Consider the following 18444-nt stretch of genomic DNA (forward strand, 5'->3'; position numbering starts at 1 on the left):
GAACTAAATAACCTTTCATATTTGGATAGCCCGCATCAACCAAGTAGTATTTATCTGCGAAATTTTCAATTCAAATATCAATAGGAGTAAAGACCTTATGATGTTACCGAAATATATAAAAATTGTTTATAAATAAAAATCACAAACCATCCAATGGTTTAGGAAATTTTAGATCAGTGCTTCGTAGAGCTTCCAAAAATATACGTGTATCATGTGCTGTTCCTTCCCACCCTGCCCACACAAAGGTGAATAGTATGTCAAAACTACATACGGCCATAATGTTTTGGGTAGGATATCCCTTTCTACCAATGTAGGGGATTTGCTCATTCGTTGGAAGTGATGCGTGAACATGTGTTCCATCAATTGCTCCAATACAATCCTATCAAAAGAAAATAAAATAGAAGAAATAAAGCAAAAATAATTAGAATAATGTTTTCAAATGAAATATGATATTTCAACATTTATTATCTAGATTACCTTAAAATAAGGCCAATACTTGGGATTTGATCTAATATAAAGGGGAACTTCATCATAATTATCAAGTGGTCTAATTTCTTGTAAAGCGAGATTAATCATTTTTTGTAGTACAATTCTAAATTGTCTACTCACTGTTTCACCTGAACGTTGAAACCTTTATTGAATCATCCTATTACCAACACCATGTCCCAATGTCATCAAAAACATACATACTGTCTCTTCTAATTGCACTCCTTTACTTGAACACATCCCATAACTTCGTAATCTGTCACATAATTTGCAAAATACATGTTTCTCCATTCGAAACATCCCCTGACATCGCCTATCATTTCCATTAAGAATCTCCATAACAAACTTCATTCCTGTATGAGAGGAATCTCTACATGGTTCTTTTACCAAAAAAGTGTTATGATGTTGCACAATTGTAGCTGCAATAGTAAGGACAAGCTCATTAAAATCTGTTTCATCTCTCATAACTTGATTTATGTATTCTTCATGTAGCTCTTCATCTGAATCGTCGTCCATTCTGTAATCATATAACCATTCATAAAATAATATAATTTCACAAAATAAATTCATCAAGTGAATGCCTTACAATAACATAAACTTCATATTACCTTCAAATAACACAAGTCTCACGTAGATTACAAATAAGAAAAGTAGTTGATTTTGCCAAAATAAGAGAAGTAGTTGATTTTGCCAAAATAAATGTGTCAACATATATTACTTTAACCATAAGATAAATATTTCAAAGTTGGTATTGTTGATCCTTCAGCCATTCAATTTGATACTCGGGTTCCTTTAAAGCTACAAAAATCTCTCTATTTGCTTTCTTTGTGAATAGGCCCAATCCTAGCTTGAAAAGAGGAGTCATTGGTTCGCAACCAGGAAGTGTAGCCATCTTATCCATAACCTCTTGAACACTACATCCAGGTGGATCGGTGCGTATATAGGAGCTCCTATTTTTAACAGCTTCACGAAGTTCTTCAAGTTGGTTGCATAGTTTTGTTGTGGTTGATTGCTTATTTTTTCCCTTCCTTAGTCGCTTCCTAGTTGGCTCAACCACTTTATCTTGGCGACTGCTATACCCTATTTCCTCATGGTCACCATCAAATTGTTCATTTTCAGCAGAATCATCATCTTTAGTAATCGTTGTATTTTGTGAATATAAAGGATGCATTACACCAGATGTAGGTGCCCAAGCCCTTGCTCCGGTAGCTGTGACATCGCGAAACAACTCATCTAATTTGAATGCATGATCTAAGCCCTTCACACGATATTTTGCAGCTTCCGGATATTTCTGTTAAATAATTTCCAATTTTAGAAATATTAACATAATTGGGTGTATTATACTTAAATAAAGAAAATTCAAACACTTACTTGTAGTTTTGTAACCCACCGTTCATTTGGAACATCTATAGTTTGCCTTTCCATATCCCAACCAAGTCCAGTTTCTCCTCTTAACAATGCATCCCATAGCTGCCACTCTTTCTTTACTACATCCCAATGATTTTTTAGTTGTTTCCTATCATAATCTCTATTTGTTGCTTTGTTAAAGTTCTCAGTAAAAAGTTTCCAACCCTCTTTGCTCAAGTGTGTTACATTTCTGTTACCAGCCCTCACTTGTTCTACAGCTACATCAACCCAAATCTCATGTGTTCGTGCATCCCAAATTGCTTTTGATTTTCCCTTTATCCCCTCGGTTGCCATCTACATTTAAAAATGTTTTACTTACAGTTAATTGTTCCTCAATATTCTTGCTTTATAAATGGCGAATATACCAGAGATTCAATAAGAAAATGTAGAGAGACAGGGACGTATTTAGTAAGAATTGAACCAAGGAATGTAGAGAGACAGGGACATATTTGAACCAAGGAATGTTGGAGACATACTCATGCAAAATTGTATTTAAATTGAAGTTAGAAGATGGACTGATTGGTTCCACTCATTATGGCAACTAAAAAACGTTGGTGGGGGTATCTTTGCTGATTTCATGCACCCTCACCCTCACAACACATGGGTTCCGCTCACTTTTAACTTTCTTTTTGCACCCTCACCCCCCACCCCCCCTTGTGAATGAGCAATATATCTACAAAAATTCAGTTTGTCTTTATTGATTTCATGCTAAATCCATTGTTGCAATCATTTAAAAATTATTTTCCCAAGCTCTGCTTTCTCACTTTATATATAAATACACGGCACAAGCATTCATTATTAAACCCACTCAGCAGCACTCGGAAGCAAGAAATTCGAAGAAAATGAAATGTATACGGCAAAACGAAAATGTCAATGATAAAAGAAATTTCTACCGGAACATCAATCGGCTGCATGTAGATGAACAGGAAATACCCAATCACAAACCCATCTTCTAAAACCGAAGGCACATTAAAATACCCAGATAAATACACGTTAAACCCGTCATTTCTTGAATAAAACCCAGAAAAGAAAAATAAAAAGGCAACGATACGAATCTATTGTAGTTAACCCATGTGTTGTAGATAAATAATGTTATTGTAAAATAAAATGATAAGAAATTGAAGGTAAATTGCAAAATCTTACCTAGAGAGGAGAGGAATTCCTGTAGACTGAAGAATGGGATTGGAGAAGAATGAAGAGAATTGAAAAGGTCGTGATTTCTTAGGACACGGTTGGAATTTCATTTTGTTCTTTACAAATGTAAGGGTAATATTGGAATTTAAAATTTTCATTAAAGTAGAAACTGGCTTCCCGTCTTTTTTGTGGAAGAGCTTTTTCTTCTAAAAGCTCTTTCAATTAGTAGAAGTCATTTTATAAAATTAGAAGTGGCTTCTTCTAAAAGCTCTTTCAATTAGTAGAAGTCATTTTATAAAATTAGCCAAACAGGTTCAAAAGCACTTTTGGACCACAAAAGCTCCTTTTGGCTTCTGAAAAGCTATCCCAAACGGGCCCTATATCGAATTTGGCAGAGTTGGACCTTCTAGACAAAATCTGTCAATTTTGACGTGTTAGATGTATTTCGAAAGTATTAACATCTGCACGCTCTTAATTTATTGTTTATGATTAGATAAAATAAATAAAATATGAGAACCTAGTTCATTATCATCTTCTCCACCTTTACCCACGCCCCTTCTTGTCACCAAAACAAAAGCCAAAGTCCAATGCAAGCCCACCGATCATTTCCATCACCATCAATTATAGATTTCACAGTTGGAGCCATTGATCAGAACTTGGACTTTGATCTCATTCTAAAAGTCCACATTGTTCATTAATCACGATTTTATACCAAATAGTGTTTGTATCAAGATGAGATAGGCATGTTAAAATTCATTTTGGAGATATAAAACACCGAACTCCCACAAAATCAAAATATGTCATTTTAAAAATAAAGTAAAATTGATCAATTTAAAGTCAGTATTATCTAAACACCTTTAAATTGAATACACAATAAGTCGAGCACGAATACCACATGTAATCCATTTAATAAGACACTCAGAACGAGAAAAAAAAGGGGGAAATAAGAGAATACACAAATTATACTGCTCAAGCAAAGAACAAAAGTTGTAGGGAATGGTTGTTTGGTCTTTTAGGGTAGAAGCGATTTAAGCATTGGGGATCTTATGCAACATTTCTAAATGGACCTTTCTGAGAGCAATAAAACAATTATGAAACGAATGATCAATGAAAAATTTGTCGGCAATCGTTTATGGTATGACTAGCTAATAAATTATATAAACATATTAGTACATGTAGTACAATCGTTTCAATAATTTAGAGTCTTAAATTGTCCAGCTTGCTTAATAAATAAGTCGACTCTGGACAATTGCTAGTGGACTATGACAGTGGTCAACAAGCTCTAGTTATGGCTGAAGCGTTTTTTGCGTGTTTTCTTCTTTCTTTTTTCTTTATATTTTCATTTTTTTTCTTGTTGAGACTTGTTTGAGTCTCAGTCCCTGTTTGACCCCCATTCTCATTCTCATTCTCATTCTCATTCTCATTCTTTTTCACTATCTTATTTTCAATCAAACAATCTTCCACAAAATAATATTACACTCAAATTAAAAAAAAAAATTCATTCATTTTCAACCACACATTTAAAAAAAATTTTATTCCAACCATTAAAATCTAGAAAGAATGGGGGCCAAACGGGGGCTCATTTTGGGAAAATAAATTGTATTTTGGAATAAATTTTTTTTTTGGAGAATTTATAGTTAAAAACAAGATTAATTTTTCTATTTATACATAAAATTATGTTATTAAAGAATGCGTTGTTAAAAATAAAATTTTGAAAAAACGAAGCTCAAACAAGGGCAAAAAATGTTATAAATTTTACTCATTTTATAATTTTAGTGTGATCAGCGTGACCTAGACATTTCATTTAAATTCAACTGTCAAAATGGATGATTTCTAAAGTTGAGGATTTAATAGTTTGGATTTAAAGCACGGGATGAGCAAGTAACATGTTCTCAAAAGTGCTAAACGTGCAATTTTTTTAAAAGGTCCTTTCCTCAATTTTGCGTACTTGGTGATGCACGGATTGTTAATTCAATAATTTCAGCTAATTCATTATTTTTTTAGAAATTTCTAAGAGCCCCTATTTTATGCCTATTAAAAAAAAGTTTTTTGAGGAAAATAAATTTTGAAATAATGATTATTAAAAAAATAAGTAGTTAAAATATAGGAAAATATTTTAAAATTTAGATATCAAATATTTTAGGGAACTGCTATTTCCATTCACATTTTTTATAAGTACATCACACTATAAGTTTATCCGTAATAAAATTTTAAAAAAATATTATTTACATCCACGTCATATTCAAATTTTAACCTCATTAAATTCAATCATTTAAATACTATATATCCACATGAATTTTATATATTTATCTTACTTTAAATGCATCCCTATCACTATAGATTCATCCAATCCCTAACCATAAATTCTTAAATCAAATGAATGAAATAAGAACAAAGTTGAACTCATTGAACATTAAATTAATATGAAATAAATTCCTTATCTTTTGAAATTCTGAGTATTAGAATGCTTCAAACAACAAAGGTTAAAGAAAGAAAAAAGTTCGATTAAGTAAACTAAATTTTACTAACTTCGTTAGCTACAACTATTGTTCTTTCTTGATTAACTGATGAAACTGCATCAAATTATGTTTTGCATTTTTCGAAATCCGATATGATTCCTAGCATAGAAATCATATCTAGGGTCACCATCACCTATAATTATATTCATGTATTTTTCTCTATCTATTAGGAATCTAGTTAAGCATAAATGAAAATAAAAACTAGTGAATTAATTTAGAATTATGTATTTTTATTTAATTTTATTTACGTCTATTTAAGTAAATTTACATAGAATTTAAAATATAACAAAATTTAATTTTTAAAAGTTGATGAATATATAGAAAGTGTGGATGAAAATAATGGTACCCATATTTTATTATGAAACGATCAAAAAAGAATTTTGATAAAAAAAATATTTGTAGAATGATAGATATACATGAACTGAGTTTTCATTTTAAAAATAACTGGTGCAATTGGGGGGAAAAAACAATTAAGAAATTAAACAAAATCGAAATTTAAAAACATAAAAAATAAAATTACTGCGAAGCTTCTTTTTTCTTTTTTTCTTTTTTTTTTCCCCTGATTTATGAATATTTACTATTCAATGATCCACTCATTCGCTCTTTTCCAATCTGATGAAACACAATCTCTTCTCGTATTTTCCGACCTTCAAATCCGTTGAAAAACAAGAGAAGAAGTTTAATTTACAGCGTTTGATTTTTGAAGAAATCAGCCGTTTCCATAATTAATTGAAGATGAGAGAAAGAAAATCGGTGAAATTTAATCTTCAACAACAGCAGCAGGAGGATCAGAACGGCCATTTGTCTCCGTTTAAGTTGACGAAATTATTCGATCAAGATGCGTCTTGGGATAAGGTTTTAGCTTCTTTTATTTGTGTGATTTTACATCGGTTTTTTTAGTATAATTAATTAAGATAGTTGTCATAATTCGTTTTGCTATTGGTCTACGTAAGGCAAAGAATTTTAAAATGATTGTGTTTTTAGGTTACCGTATTAATGTGTGCTATTAAGTGGATGATGTTCAAATTGATGAATTTTTAGGAGTTGACTATTGAATTAAGATGTTAAAGTTTTTGAATAACTACTGTTGGAAGTAGTGAGAATCTGCTATCAATTTGAGATGTTCTAGATTGTTGAATACATCACCGATGCTTGTAAATGAAAAATAAAAACGAGTTATAAAAGACATAAGATTTAACCCTGTCACTATTACTGACATTATTGGGGAAGGAGAGTTTAGAGTATTTCGATAAGCGAAATTGAGGATGATATTGTGTAGTATATAATGTGATAGTTGGAAACAGGAAGCTGAGCTCTAGGAGTTCTCTGTATCATCTCAAGTAATTGAGCTGAAGTTTGTTGAATTCGAATGGAACCAAATTGGAATATGTGAGTTTATTCGGTGAATACTCATCCCAATCAGAACAAGTTAATGTAATTATTGCAGTTTTCATCATCTATTTTTCTTGGAAGTGCTAATGTAGATTATTATATTTTGATCTTAAACAATTACCGATGCGGGCAAGGAAAGCTGACACTTAAGATTCCAGCCTAGTTCATGATTTCATTATTATAAATCCTATTTAAATATCTAATGAATATAAATGTTCTATAAATAAAGAATATGGCTTCTATTTTTTCTCTTTTACGCAGCTCTCCTATCTTGCTTCTCTCGTTGCTTCAATGATTATGCACTTGTGTTGAAGTGGAAAGGAGAAAGATGCCAAAACTAATGTGATTAGAGGTTTTCTTTATGAGAATTACCAATCCTGAACAACAGTCACAGTGAGATGTTTGCACTGTTAAACTTCACTATTTACAAGGAAATACAATACAGGAGATCTCTATTTATGCTGTAGATCTTTGGTTTTGTTGTAGCTCGTGATTTGTTGAAGGAGATTAGAATTAAAATTTCAGCAAGATAATAGAACTTGCTTTGCTTGTGAGATACGTCCCTTGTTCATTAAACAGATACAAGATAGCATAGTCAATTGCAGTTGTATGCTGTTCAACAGTGATATTGGCATATATCCAACTACTATATACTTAATGACACGATCTTCATTTTAGAGCAAACTCTGAACTTTGATGCTTGTACGCTACAGGTGTTTGCCAGAAAACTTATGTATACTGATTGTATGCATTCCTTGTCACAGGATAAACTGGGAGACGTATTGCATTGGATTAGACAAGCATTGGCCCTTCTGTGTGGGCTGCTATGGGGTGCCATTCCTCTAGTTGGGGGCATTTGGTTTCTCCTGTAAGTTACTGCTTGTAGTCTGTTGTTTATATATACATTTTTTGTCATAAAGCTGTAGATTTTGAAGAGAAGCGACAAAGATTTGATATGACTATTACTTTTATTTTCACCTTGCTAAATAATGATTTTCTTTTCCATGGCATTGACATACATATAACTTCCATTATCTATTTTCTTTAGGTAAAATTAATTGGTCTCCTATTAGTAATCTCTTTGATGAATACATTTGCTGAAACTACTCGTACATATGCATTTGTTTCAATAAACACTTTCTTGGTGTTCCAGCATACATTTAGTAATAAAATCGAACACATCTTGTTCATGCAGTATAAGTTTTCTGTTTGATTTTTATTTGGGTTCGAAATAATGACTCGAATATTACGAGTGCATTCAATATGAAGTATCAGACTTTCATTTAGATAACACAACAACTTATGTTGCATTCAACAAGGCAATAGGTTCCCTTTATTCTCTGTGTTTAAAAGGAAAACACCTGCAACTTGTAAGGTGGGTTGTATAACATTAGTATTAACGAAGAAAAAGAAGCTAAAATTTTGTTACCAAACATGCCAAATGTTAAGTGTACCATGAACATTTTTTTGCTTTGGTACAAGAAAGATTCCACAATTAACTCTTGGTTTGCTGGGTTTGATTTTCCAGGTTTGTGGTTTTATCCTCAGGGGTTATATACGGATATTATTCGCTTATATTAAAAATCGACGAAGAAGAATTTGGCGGACATGGAGCTCTTCTTCAAGAGGGGCTCTTTGCTTCAGTATCGCTCTTTCTGGTATTTAACCAGTTTCCCAGAACTTTATGGCATTTTAAACACGATCTATCTGCTGAATGTTCATGAATGAACTCAATATTTTGTTTTCTGTTGATCAGCTTGCGTGGATTCTAGCATACAGTTTGGCACATTTCTGACCAGCAACATTCACGACTCGGATCTGCTATCGTTTGCCTCTCTTTTGGCGAAAGGACGATTGATTTATTTAGTTTTAGACATTACGGGGCTAAATATGTGCTCTGTAGACGCTGAGGAAGTTCAAAGTCGAATTTTGTTATATTAGTTGAACTTTTTTAGTGGGCAAAACTAGTCTGCAGTCTTTATATTTTATCCTTTGGAGTTTCATTTGTTTTACCTTTCGTTTCTTCTCTTGTGCAAGTGAAATGTGGAAACGTTATAATATGCATAGTTTAACAAATGGCTGTGGTTGCCATGTAGATGAAATTGATACAATTAATATCCAAATTTCAAGGCTCCTCTATACTTCGCATGCTGAAATTTCACTGATTTGAAAAATTAATGATGAGAGATAATGACTATAAATGGCGCGTTGGATCATTACAAATATCATATTAAACCGCTTCAACTAAAAGCTTAAAATTGTTAAGAGACATGGGACAAGTTTATGCAGGCTTAGTTTTGTTTGAATAAAATCACTTAGTCAAGCTTAAAAATAAGAAAGAAGATAAGACTGATTTGGTAGCAAATGATTGATATTTTTTATTTTAATTTTTCGAACTTTTCAATGACGCGTCTACATGTGTCCCACCTGTATGTGTATCATGATTGGTTTTGATTACACGACTAGAAATACCAGGCTCGTCGATCAACAACCATTGGCGGCTGCACTAAAATTATAAAATAATTGATACAGCCTACAGGACATGCATTGGAACTCCATTTTAAACATATTGGTTTATACATAATCCCTATTCAACAAAATTTCATGTAAACCAATATTCTGACTAAAGAAGAAGAACTTTTTCTGCTAGAATTGGAAAATATTGTACTGTGTTTACCATATTATTCAATATAAGAGATCATCAGTCACAAGAACCTGCACCAGAATAGCTACAGCTTGCCAACCCAAAAGCTGGAGAAAAAAATTGGTGAATGTCTTCTATACTAAAGGCTCTTTGAACAAAATGCGCAAGACCCATTTTATGCCCATCTTTGACGTCTACCCCTCTGTTTAATTAAGTATATGCGACCATATACCCATCGACTACCTGGTCTCGAAACTGATTTCTGTAATGACATCACAGATAAAAAATAAAAAATAAAATCATTATTAATACCATAAGAAGAGGAAGCATTCCTCAAGCATCAGCTAATAAAAATCCAAAGAAGAGGTTCACTTGTTTGTGCCAGCACTTAAAAAACATGCTATGTTAACAACTGTGTAAAAATATAGAAACTCCAGTTTACCCATTCCTTCGAGAGTCACAAAAAAATTCACATGAATTTCATTCTCAACTACCCTCAGGCGACAACCTAAAACAACTGGTATAATATGCTACAAATAAGCCGTAATGAAGACACAGAAAAAGTACAGATCTGCCTAAGTCTCCAAAAAGTCTTGAGGAGTCTAATGGCTAATTGGTACTTCTTAACGAGCATGCTAATAAAGTGATAAACATACATCCCATCTCCCAGTCCCAAGAAGGAAAAATGTATTTTCAGGTATGACGAAGTGCCCAAACCTCATCCCCTTGCACAGCCATCCCTCTCATACTCTCTCTGTTGGGGAACGACCCCAAGGAAATGTCTTACTCCAGAGCCTGAAACAATGAACTAAATTTTTTATTTTTTTACATTTTCATTTTTTGAGGAAGAAAAGAAGAACTTCATCGTAAATGTCAATTTCCCGGTAAGTGTTAAAGAGTGCAGAACTTTTTAGCATTTGAGATTTATAATGGCTCCATTTCTCGCTCAAGTTTCTGCTCCGTGAATAGTTTTGTTAACCTGCTTTACATTGATTTAGAAACATGCATAAAGGAACTAGAAACAAGCCAAATTCACTAGAACAAATTTCCTAAAATATTTCGGGAATGATCTCAACTTATTGGCCCTTTCAGGTACTAATAAAAAATTAATGACACACACACATACAAATAACATGTATCATTCCTGATTTCTGAAATGACAAACGTGTTATAATATAGCGTCCAAAATCAGAGTCTAGCTTCAAGTACCTCGACCTTAGTGCGAAATTCTAAGCAGCTATCACATACATGACACTCCGCTCTATGAGGGGAACTATCGGACTGATCATACCTAACAAATGCAAATACCTGCAAAAATAAAAATAAAAATAAAATAAAATAAATGTAGTAGTAGCTCAAGATCCAAGGATCATGCACCGAATAATAGTGTTAAGTCAGATGTGAGAGATAATAAATACCAACAATTCAAATAAAAACAAAAGGGTTCGAAATATGGCGGCTAATTTCCATTACTAACCTCTTCACTGCAATTAGGGCATGCACCTTTTAAAGCCACCAGGTTATTATTCCAAAGCCTTTGAAGTGCTCCAACTACATGAAATCTCCTAGTTAGAGGGCATATTTGAAGCATAACATGCTATTTATTTAATTCCATTCAGCTGTGCTTCTGCATAAGATAATCGACAACCTTAAAGAAAACATAACTCTTCTAATACATGAGCTCATTACATGCACAGCATGACAGTCAGCGAATATACTCGAAATCCAATCTGTTATAAATTATAATGTTATTGATGTTTAGTTATCATTTATCCCATAAAGCAATTGTGACAACAATATCGTCATTACTAGTTATCATTCGAAAATTACCAGAAAATAGGAAAATCCCCTCCTGTAGCCCGTGTAGAATCCTAGTTTATGATAGCAGTTACATGATTTACAAAAAGATACTTGAGTTCTTCTCAACTCACCAGACATTTTTGCCTCCAAAACCCTATTGCATCAATACAGACGTACATACAGTGGCGGATCCAGAATTTTGAATGAGCACGAGCGGCCGTTGACCGTAATAAAATAATACAAATTAAATATAATAATTATTTTGCTAAAACTAAACATATATAATTTTGTTATATATGTAAACAATATTCACCAAATGATACAGTGGCCAGGTTTTGTATAATTCAAAGGAAGAGCATAGGTTCGAATTCTTGCAATTGCACTAAAACCACTAAAACGGAATATATATTATTTTGTTACGTTTAGTGTCAAAATTCAACAAATGACATGATGGTCAAGCTTTCAATTATCTTAAAGAGGGGTCACGAGTTCGAATCCCCTCTCTATTGCATTAGTTTTGGTAAAAATTGTAGAACTAGAAAAATTACACAATAATTTGGTTAGGAAGAGATTCTATCCCTAGACCTCCAATTTGTATATGAAAGCTCTAGAAAATAAAATGAATTACTAAATATATAACCTAAAACTTTTATCTACTGTCAACAAAAAAAAAAAAATTTGTTCTTGGTGGATCCAGCACGCGTGGCTGTCGATGCTCATCGGGTGCTAGATCCACCACTGCTTACATACTAAAACAATAGTCAATAAATATTTTCAACAACCCCGAGATCCCCACACCCAATCCCACCACAAACGGAAGAACCTGGCACCCATGGCATAATAAAAAAAAAAAACAATTTCTCCTCTAAGATATGTTATATAAAAGCATGTTCGGGAGAGCTTATAAAATAACTTATAGAAAGATAGAGAAAAAGCATGAGTTCATAAGTAAAATAAGCAAGCTTATAAGCCCCCCAAACATAATTCAAACTAAGACCATCTTGCTTGCTTATTTAAAGGGAGCAATGATTCTGATAGGTTTTGCATCCCATTTCTCAGTATAGCCATTAATGAAAGTGGAAAAAGTAAAATGACACTAAGCCTATGTTTGGCTAATGTTGTTTATAATCGGTCAAACCACTTTAAATCCACAAATTTTGTGAGACCCATATGGACTACCCAATTATTCACACCTCATTTGTATCTATGTACAAACCGTTTATAACATGTCCTTCAGAAATTTAAGAAGCGTAATCAAATAGATCTTCTTGCATGTCGACTAGAGAGCATAAATAAAGGTAGTTCTAAGGGAAACAACAACATAAAAGGTTCAAAACAGACAACAAACTCAATTATAGCGCACATACATGAATAAAAATATCATCAGGAATGGAAATTCACAAAGTGGACAAAACATGTTTGGGAGAGCTTATAAGGAGCTAAAAAGCACTCACAAATAAGGTCAATAGACACTTCATGGTATAATAGTACAGCTTAATTCTTGATTAAGGAATTCTAGGTGGTAATTGAAGACATTCAACATCACTTTCATATTCTGAAGATTTTAGATATATTACCTGAAGCTGATGCAATTGGGTAGCCAATCAGGAATCCCAATAATATTAGGAGAGTGCCATTAAGCGTGGTAAGAAACTCCAACACAGAAGCTTGACTTTCGTAAACAACTCCAGAATCAATTGCATCTTGATAAGCTTGACAAATGGTGTAGAGTATAGGCACAAGACATGCTGAAGAGCCAAAACCAAGGATCAAGAACCATATGCTTGCTAAAGCGACAACCTGTGAAGGATCTTCCTGCCCTACATCCACATATTCAGTATTCAAGTAGAGCAGGGAAAAAACACTAACGTGCTATTGTTCTAGGTAAAATACTTAGTCTTTGCAAAATCATTTCTAGTAGATATGGAAGTCATGCTACTCTTGAAGGGCCTAAAATGTACTACATCAGGATCTACACAACTCCAATAAAAATTACAACAATAAAGTTGCAAACCAACAATGATCTATTTCCAATTGAGAGACTCATAATGAGTAGTAGATACATGATTCAATCGATCAAACAATTAGATGAGTGATACGCAATATTCCAAAGATATCAAGTAATACTTGCAGTTGTACTCGTGCCAATGTCAACTGTATTTGCAAGAGTTATGAATACAACCATGGTGAAGTCTAGCAAAATATACTGAATTTTTTTTATCAAATCCTTACCCATGCACATTCCTTTAAAACAAATTATTGAATATAAATTTATTAGGACTGCTGAGTGTAAAGTATTCAGTTTCTTCAATTTTGTTGATTATTGAAGATTTCACTTGTAGAATGCATTTGGTGTGATTGTTCTTTTAAATGCCTTCAAGAGCATGGTGAAATTACCATTTTATTAATGTTATCAATGCACAATTTTGTGAATTGACCAGGAACATGGAACCATACTTCTTGTTGAAACCTTGTTTGATTCAAACTGTACAAGGTAATCTTTTGATGCAATTAGCCATTAGGTCCTCTACTCAATCAATAAGTCTAGTTAGGGACTGTAATGTCACGGACCGCAAGGTGATGAACTGGGACTTGGCATGACACGGGAATGTCATGACATAAAGTGGGAACATGAGATAGACTTATGGCAGATAAGGTCTAAACTTCGGTGGTACATGGTGATGAGGGCATCACCAAATTTGGTGGGGGAGTGACTTACATCTCCCATGGTCACGGCTGATACGTCCAGGTTGCGGCTGGGAAATTCGGGTAACGAGGGTAGTGTATTATGGTTGTACACAAGTACCTATGGTAGGGAACGTAGGCCGCAGGTAGGACCAAGACAGGAACTGCAGCAAAGGGACACAAACAGGCACATTGCAAGCATTGCGGTAGGGAACGCGACAACAACGCAGGCACATTGCGATAGGGGATGCAACAGCAACACAGGCAGACGCAAGCTGGGGACGCAGGCAGATGTCGACTGGGGACGCAGGGACGGAAATCTGGTTTTCTCGGGTGAAAACCACTATCGCAAGGGGGAAGCAATATCGTGGATTATAGCCGGTTGTTTTAGATACAAGTGTGTGCCAGCTTGAGCCAATTGGACAACTTGCAAAATGAGGCCAACACGCCACTTGACAACTTATTTGAGGAAGCAAAGTCCAACTTGGCCACCTTGATGGAGACATGTCCACTTGCACACATGAGTTGTAGAAATCAACTTGCATGGAAAGTGACATATCAACTAGCATAGATTTGGAAAGAGGCAAGTTACAATGCAACAAGGCAATTTGCAAGTGTAGAGACATGCCACTTGTAAGGTAGTCAATTCCAACTTGGCTACCTTATGGTCAAAGGAGATTTAAGGCAACTTATAACAAATAAGAGCCATTGGATCAAGATTAATTATAGCCATTGATGCCAACTAGCATACCATGAGTTTGCCTATAAATAGAGGGACTTGATCATTTATAATTCATATGAATTGAACATGAATGAGCAGAGGGAAAAATAGAGAGTTGAGAGAAAATTCCCATGGATGGAATGAGAGTAAAGTGAAATAGAGTGATATCTTTGTAGAGAGAAAATTGTAGTGAGTTTGTAAATAGTTTTCTCTTATTTTAATACAAAGAAATTTTCCCAAATATGTGCGTGCTCTTTTCCTCGTAAATTTCCTATCTACCATCTCTACCAAAGTAAACATATAATTTAGTCTCATTTGGTTAAATTATTGTTGGGGTATAAGACTGACTTAACGCTATTTCGTGGAGACGGGAGCGTTGGAGTGTTAAGGCCGCACGATTCTAGCGTCGTGTGTAACGAAGCTAGGCCTGTGACAGTTAGCTCTATTGCTTAATTAATAAGTCTAGTTAAAGGATCAAATTATACATAAAATCATTTAAGAAGATTTCAACCATTCAAACTCAGTCATTTCGTGCATTGCTTGCCATAAATTTTTTTATTTCACATCATAAAAAAGACTTTAAAATAGTGCGAGGCGAGATGAGCACATTAACTCATATACAGACAGATAATAAGCCAGTATTTGAAACAAATTACCTCAGCATCAGCATAAGTAGATTGCCGTCTGAGACTGCATCGTGGGTATTTCACCACATACTTTGAACCATACCACCGCAACTTCAACTGTTACAAATGAATGGATAACATTAAAATGAACAATTCTACACTGATTTGAAGAACAAGAAAATTTACCTCGACTCTATCAAACATATCATCCACTATCAAAGGTTTCCCACTATAATACGCATCCCGTGCCTAACAATCAATCAACAAAAATAAGTAAATACTTGAAAAGAACTAGGAAAACAAATATTCTAGATAGAAGAGTTTAGTTCAGTTACATATTCCGCTTACCTGACTATAGAGCGCTTCGAGGGTTTCTTGGCTGGCGGTTTCGATGGGTCCAACAAATATGCAGGAGGGCCCTTCTGGAGGCCGACGGGTTACATAAGCAGTGACCGGGCTGGAAATGCAGTGGCTCCGAGTGGATACCCGGACGGGAAACGGGGCTCCGATGTAGGAGGCGGTTCTAGAAAGTTCAAATACGGTAGAGCCGATCACGTGAGGCGTCACCAGAGAACGCGCGGCGGCCATCAACTGCTTTCCAAAACTAGTAATAATTAGTAATGATTTGCTTATACGCAATAGAAATCTAATTTGTTTTTGTGTGTGGCGTGTGCGTGAACTTGTGGCCACAAAAAGAATACAAATCTTTGAGGCTGTGATTTCATTTTTGCATATAAATATCCATCTCGGCGGCGCGGGAATCCATTTTTTGCGAGAAAAATCTGTGATTCGTGGTGGATTCTTGAAACGGTAAGCCAATTTGACCTCAAAACTCGTTATTGATTGATTGAGAATAATCACACTTTATCCTGTTTGGTGTGACAAAAAAAATAAATAAATAATAAATAAATAAAATAATACTATTAGTATAGCATAATAATTTACATATAGATAGGTGTCGAAAAGAGAATGAGAAATTTTTTTTTTTTTTTTATTTAGTTGAAAAAAATTTGGCCAAATCATATTCTCACCAAATTAGTGCTGTCGACTACACTAGTGTTCGAGGCCAGTGATGCTTCGACAAGAAAGTTTATTTAAAATTTAAGTCAAAATCATTAGTTAATTTCAGTTACAAATTTCATGGAATTCACATTTTTATCAATTTTCACTATACGGTTCTAAAGGGTTACTCGATTTTTATTGAGAATAAGTTTGTAATAGTAAATTTTTGGAGAACGTGTATTTAAAAATGTAAGGAAAAATTTTAAATTTACGTAGAAAATTATTTTATTTAAAAAATAAGTTATTGGAAATGAAAACGTTGTTCAACTTTCTTTATATTTCCATAAATTAATTATTATAGATTAGAAAAGAGATATAACATAGTAGTACACAAAATAATCAACTTAACCAGTCCAAACCCGTAAAGCTCATCAAAATAGGAAGCACTAATGCTTGATTTTCCATTAATTTCTTTGGATGGTTAAAACTCTATGTCTAGCTTGACCAAACTAACATTTTTTTGAGCCGCATCACATAGTTACGAACTTTTTTCTTGAGTCGGAGCACATAATTACGAACTTCAAAATGAGCTCAATATTAACATAATAATTGTAGTTCTTTCATTAATTAAATATTTAATTGACATAGTTCATCTTCACTTTGATTCCACAACTATCCAATACTATCATTTTTAGTACTTCTACCTTTCAAAATATTTATAAAATTCAAGTTAAATATCTTGCAAAATAAAGTGAGCTATTATTAACTTGCACGATGGTTACACATGACAATTTCATCGAATGACTAAATTAATGCCTATGATAAAATAAATATTTCGAATGTTATTGCATAAATAATAGAATTATTTATCTCTATAAAAGGAGATCTGCATTATATTTTGGGCATATGTATAACGTGCATTCGATTGATGATTGAAATACAAAATAGAATTTCTTGTTTGTTGATTCTTGGTCAGGTTTCAGTGCCTACTCATTGTTAGAATTTTAGTTGTTCAAAATAGTAGTAACATGAGGCCCTCCCGAAAATGGGAGGGCCACTTGCAGTATAACCATGCGACCGTATGGTTATAGCCCATGCGGTCGCATGATTATACAAAGTGACTGTTGGGGATTCGTTTTTTACCGTTTTTCTTTTGAATTTGGTGCTTTTTCAATATAATTTTGCACCATTTCGTGGGAACCCTTCAAAGCCTATAAATAGGTGTTCCAATTGCAAAGAAAAACACTCTTGAGAAAATTAAGAAATCCACCACAAAATTTAGGGGTGGACGTGGGTTGGGTTGGGTAGGTTTTTATCCAAATCTCAACCCAACCCAACATGATCGGTTTGATTGATGTTCAACCCAACCCAACCCAACCCAACCCAACCCATGTAAAGATTGAAACCCAACCCAACCAAATGTCGGTCGGGTTGGGTTGGTCGGTTTGGGACAATTGTAAACAAATATTAAAGTCACAAAAATACTAAATTTAAAGCAACATCAATATAGTCTTCCAACATCAATAAATTTAAAACATAAAATAATAGTCTTGCAACATCATACAAAATAATTATCCAATAACTATTGGCACTTAGCTCAAACAAAAAGTAGCCATCAAACAAATCAATTCTCGTGCCCTTGATCATCTTCACTCAATTTTGAATTCATTGATTCCAATTCTACAAAACAAAAAACAAAATTGATTAAGTTGACAACGAAATACATAAAAATAAAGTCAAAAGACTCAAAACAACAAAATTTATGATAAAATACATATTACCTTCATCTAACTGGTTGTAATGCTCAATATCTTCCATGTGAAAACCATCTAATTGTGGAGAAGCTTTCAACCAATTTTGTGTGCATACCAAAACTTCCACCATTTTAGGACTTAATGAACTACGAAAGGATCAAGGATCCTTCCTCTTGTGCTAAAAGCACTTTCTGAAGCAACAGTTGAAACTTGAATTGCCAACACATCCTTAACAAGATTAGACAAGAGACCGTACTTACTTTTGTTAACCTTC

At 33.8% G+C, this 18444-nt stretch overlaps 2 protein-coding genes across 3 annotated transcripts; one reads left to right on the forward strand and one right to left on the reverse strand.

Annotated features, from left to right (window-relative positions):
* Positions 1-6111: 6111 nt before the first annotated feature.
* On the forward strand, positions 6112-9014 carry LOC111405899 (uncharacterized protein C20orf24 homolog). The gene is made up of 4 exons (XM_023034995.1): positions 6112-6401; positions 7703-7806; positions 8467-8596; positions 8695-9014. Exons 1-4 carry the CDS (start codon positions 6282-6284, stop codon positions 8731-8733), a joined length of 393 nt encoding a protein of 130 aa, XP_022890763.1. The 5' UTR covers positions 6112-6281; the 3' UTR covers positions 8734-9014.
* A 404-nt stretch (positions 9015-9418) lies between these two features.
* Positions 9419-16258, reverse strand: LOC111405900 (PGR5-like protein 1B, chloroplastic). 2 transcript variants are annotated; one of them, XM_023034996.1, is made up of 7 exons: positions 15763-16256; positions 15601-15663; positions 15445-15531; positions 12960-13197; positions 11060-11133; positions 10792-10890; positions 9419-9844 (listed from the first exon to the last, which is right to left on the reverse strand). In XM_023034996.1, exons 1-7 carry the CDS (start codon positions 16000-16002, stop codon positions 9758-9760), a joined length of 888 nt encoding a protein of 295 aa, XP_022890764.1. In that variant the 5' UTR covers positions 16003-16256; the 3' UTR covers positions 9419-9757. The 2 variants fall into 2 exon arrangements, with proteins under 2 accessions (XP_022890764.1, XP_022890765.1); XM_023034997.1 differs by lacking the exon at positions 9419-9844 and adding an exon at positions 9928-10377 and having other exon boundaries at positions 15763-16258.
* Between the last annotated feature and the right edge of the window lie 2186 nt (positions 16259-18444).

The sequence above is a fragment of the Olea europaea genome, chromosome 12 (assembly GCF_002742605.1).
Source record: "Olea europaea var. sylvestris chromosome 12, O_europaea_v1, whole genome shotgun sequence".
Lineage (NCBI taxonomy): Eukaryota > Viridiplantae > Streptophyta > Magnoliopsida > Lamiales > Oleaceae > Olea > Olea europaea.

Excerpts from the sequence above, each read along its gene's own strand:
- LOC111405899 (XM_023034995.1), top strand. The coding sequence starts at position 6,282 with ATGAGAGAAAGAAAATCGGTGAAATTTAATCTTCAACAACAGCAGCAG. Across the intron at positions 7,807-8,466 it reads GGGGGCATTTGGTTTCTCCT|GTTTGTGGTTTTATCCTCAG; the intron begins GTAAGTTACTGC and ends TTGATTTTCCAG. Across the intron at positions 8,597-8,694 it reads CTTCAGTATCGCTCTTTCTG|CTTGCGTGGATTCTAGCATA; the intron begins GTATTTAACCAG and ends TCTGTTGATCAG.
- LOC111405900 (XM_023034996.1), bottom strand. The coding sequence starts at position 16,002 with ATGGCCGCCGCGCGTTCTCTGGTGACGCCTCACGTGATCGGCTCTACC. Across the intron at positions 15,532-15,600 it reads ATATGTTTGATAGAGTCGAG|TTGAAGTTGCGGTGGTATGG; the intron begins GTAAATTTTCTT and ends CATTTGTAACAG. Across the intron at positions 10,891-11,059 it reads GCCCTAATTGCAGTGAAGAG|GTATTTGCATTTGTTAGGTA; the intron begins GTTAGTAATGGA and ends TTATTTTTGCAG.